The sequence below is a fragment of the Etheostoma spectabile genome, chromosome 21 (assembly GCF_008692095.1).
Source record: "Etheostoma spectabile isolate EspeVRDwgs_2016 chromosome 21, UIUC_Espe_1.0, whole genome shotgun sequence".
Taxonomy (NCBI): Eukaryota; Metazoa; Chordata; class Actinopteri; order Perciformes; family Percidae; genus Etheostoma; species Etheostoma spectabile.
In genome coordinates this window covers 17,249,242-17,252,717 of record NC_045753.1, presented here as the reverse complement: position 1 = coordinate 17,252,717, position 3,476 = coordinate 17,249,242, and the positions used below count along the sequence as shown (strand labels likewise).

Below are 3,476 nucleotides of genomic sequence, written 5' to 3'. Positions count from 1 at the left end.
GGGAGGCAGCTAGGTATGTCTGTAGGTAGGTAAATGCAATGAGTGTTACCTTATTTGACAGGAATAATTAATAAAAAAAATTATATTATACTTGAGTAATTAAAACACCAACTTACAAAACTATATTAATAATATTTGTATTTAAATAAATCACTGGAGTCCGACGCAGCCCGACTCTGGAGATGAAACTGAGATTAGCTCTCATATTCAAGTTTGTGTTCTCCTTGTTGAAGGCTTGTTTGGCAAATTGCAATTAAACACATATATAGGATTTCAAATTTGTATTTTTCTTCTCAATTCCTGTCATCTTGGTGCTGGTGATTTTCCTTTGGGGCAAGCTAAAACCTTTTTTGTCAGGAGATTTCATTTCACCCATTTTATTTTCACCCATTCAGTGCTGTAGGGTCTCTGTTTGGCACTTTATAGGCCACACAGAGACACATTACATAATCTATTATGTAATATAAGTGATGTTAAATAGATTAACATCTAATGCTTGTGATGTGTATTTATTTGAAAGAAAAGAAAAATTCAGTGTGACTTGCTGATGGACTTGTCACTCTATGTCCTCCCAAACTAGCAGTCAATTCCCCCAGCACTCCTCTCCTCCTCTGCCTCTCTTCTCCCAGGTGCGTGATGAAGATGGACCACCACTGCCCCTGGATCAACAACTGCTGCGGCCACCTGAACCACGCCTACTTCACAAGCTTCTTGCTGCTGGCTCCACTTGGCTGCTCTCACGCTGCCATCATCTTCATTATGACCATGTACACACAGCTGTATGAGAGGGTCAGTAGTCTCCTCACCCTACTAAATCATTTGTTTGATGGCCACTTACCATCACAGCTTTTCTCTTGGCAGAGTTTCCTCTTTCCTTTTATCATTTAATGCTGATGATACCCCATGTCAAGCTGTTTTGTTTTCCTTGCTGCAGATATCATTTGGTTGGAGCACTGTCAAGATTGATATGAGTGCTGTGCGTCAATTCCAGCCCCTCATGCCATTCAGTGTACCTGCCTTTGCTGCCACACTATTTGCCTTAGGCTTGGCACTGGGCACCACCATTGCCGTTGGCATGCTTTTCTTTATACAGGTACGTTTTTTCATTGAGGTTTACAATTTTCACAGGCTGTTGGCAATGGAATGTGATATTTAACACAATCATTTCATTAACCTTCCAAATGTATTGAGAAAAATAGAAATTGACTCCAATATTGAAATATAATGTCCTTTTCAGATGAAAGTCATCCTTCGAAATAAGACCTCAATCGAGTCCTGGATCGAGGAAAAGGTCAGGATGTCTCTTGTTTTTTTGATCGAGGAAAAGGTCAGGATGTCTCTTGTTTTGTGATGACATTTTTTGATTTTAGAGTTATTTAAGTTGGATGACTTTTTTTAATTTTTTTTATTGTTTGATCTACAAATGATAATCTAGGATTTCAAAGTGCTTTTTATTCACAATATGTTAAAGGATAAACAACATGTTTTCAACATTTCATTGTCAAAGTTCATTCAATTAAAAATGTCACTTTTATGACTAATTCACACATGTTACAGGATCGCCTGTCAGTACAATATAGCATGCTGATTACAGAAACTTCACCTACACAATCCCATGGACAAATTTACAATCACATCCATTATCTGTGTCTTCCGTTAGGCCAAAGACAGAATACAGCACTACCAAACGGGAGAGGAATTTACCTTCCCTTACGACCTCGGAACCCGCTGGCTGAACTTCAAGCAAGTCTTCACGTGGTCAGGGATGCCCAAGGGTGATGGCATTGAGTGGCCAGTCCATCCCAAGTGTCACCAGCACACCTTAACTGTAGGTCCAGTTGGAAAATGTGTGCAGTACTGTTTGTTTTGTCTGGTACTGTTCTGTCTGCAGTTAAGGCAGTGGGTGTTGTAATAAGTCCTACTACTGATACATTTCCTGTTAAACAGTGAGATAAAAGTTACATTTTCCAACAACAGTGACGTAAATTGTCTTGTTTCTGTTTAAACAGATTGAGCAACTGAAGCAGAAAGCTGATAAACGCGTAAGAAGTGTAAGTACCTGTCAAATCTGTATTGTGTACTGTATATAAGTATATGTGTTGTTGATTTGCATGTTGGCTTTACGTTCAACAAAAATACTATTAGGTAATACACATAGACAGAAATATGGTCAAACGTTTTAATTAAGAAGAAGGACCATGTCTTCAAAAAAACACACACTTGTAACTTGAATTTAGGTTGTGGTCAGAGCTGTAGAATAACCAGATATCTTGTATGGCTCGGCCAGCAGGTCCAGTATCGTGCGGTGGAGGACTATAATGGAGCTTGCTGCCCTTTAAGCAAAGGTCTTCAAACCTTTTTAAGAACCCCCTGCACCGAGGAGCCCAGGATCCCCCTCAAAAAGGGGGACACCATCCTGGCCACACGTGGCACCAAGTAAGTTCGGCCATGCCAAACAAAACAATACAACACTAGACTATAATACTACAATAATCATGGTTTGTCTGGAAGTCTGGATGGTTAGGCATCCCATTAATGATTTATTTTTAAATGCGTGAGAAATGGACCAGCATTGAATTCTTCCTAATAAATGTTTTTCTCCTTTTAGATGGTGGATGTATGGAGACAAAATTCTGAACGAGGAGCATATGAGAGGTGAGATGAGATAGGCTATGGTTTGAATTAAGTATTTATTTCACTTCACTAAATGTGTAACAGTGTCCTCTCTTTCTGTTTTGGCTCTAAGTGGGAGAGCGTGTAAGGGGATGGTTTCCAAGGCGATGTGTGGAGAAGTGCCATTACGACACAGCTGCCAGTGATAGCACCAGCGATAAGAAAATAAATTAATATATTTTAACAGGCTTAATGTAGAGCAGGGGAGTTAAACTGAACAAAAGGTGTCTGTCCATGTTCATAAACGTGCATTTACTGAAGATGTCATGCCTGATGCTGCAGTCTCATCATCAACAATTTCATACTTTGATTAAAATTTCTCACATATTTCAATACCAACTTGAATTTTGTAAAAGGTAACATAGTTCACTAAGACTTACAGAGCACCTTGCTGTCAAATAACATCTGGAAGAGGACTACAGAGTTCATTAGAGGGACTGGTCCTATGGGTTCAGTTTGACTCCTCTGACCAAAAGTTAAACCCAGCAAGAGTCTTAATTTCCAAGAATTGCCACCAGGCTTTAATGTGACGTTATTGTGACTACATGACTTTTTACTTGAATCTGTTGTTTTTACTTGTGTTGTCTGTTTTTGCTAATTATGCAATGCCTCTGCCCAGCTAACCTCGGGACTTTGCCATGCAACTCTTTCTACAGTATGGAGATAACACTTAATTTCTTTTTATTATTTTTGTAAAAACAAATTGTTGGTCTCAAAGTATAAATTAAAAAAATCTTCTGCAAGACTTTACATTCTCATGTTTTAATACATACTGTATGTTGGGTTTAATGGAAATCAGTAAT

General features: G+C 38.7%; 1 protein-coding gene across 2 annotated transcripts in view; it reads left to right on the top strand.

Moving 5' to 3' along the window:
• The window catches only part of zdhhc6 (zDHHC palmitoyltransferase 6), a 5,425-nt gene extending 2,006 nt beyond the window's left edge, over nt 1–3,419 (top strand). Inside the window, exons 4-11 of one of the 2 annotated variants that reach the window (XM_032503118.1) lie at nt 630–789; nt 935–1,093; nt 1,238–1,291; nt 1,661–1,828; nt 2,010–2,051; nt 2,291–2,436; nt 2,609–2,655; nt 2,747–3,419. In XM_032503118.1, the coding sequence (XP_032359009.1) occupies nt 630–789; nt 935–1,093; nt 1,238–1,291; nt 1,661–1,828; nt 2,010–2,051; nt 2,291–2,436; nt 2,609–2,655; nt 2,747–2,847 (877 nt within the window). In that variant the 3' untranslated portion in view covers nt 2,848–3,419. Of the gene's footprint in view, nt 1–629; nt 790–934; nt 1,094–1,237; nt 1,292–1,660; nt 1,829–2,009; nt 2,052–2,287; nt 2,437–2,608; nt 2,656–2,746 lie in introns of both variants that reach the window. The other variant, XM_032503117.1, reaches the window with a different exon arrangement.
• Nucleotides 3,420–3,476: the final 57 nt, after the last annotated feature.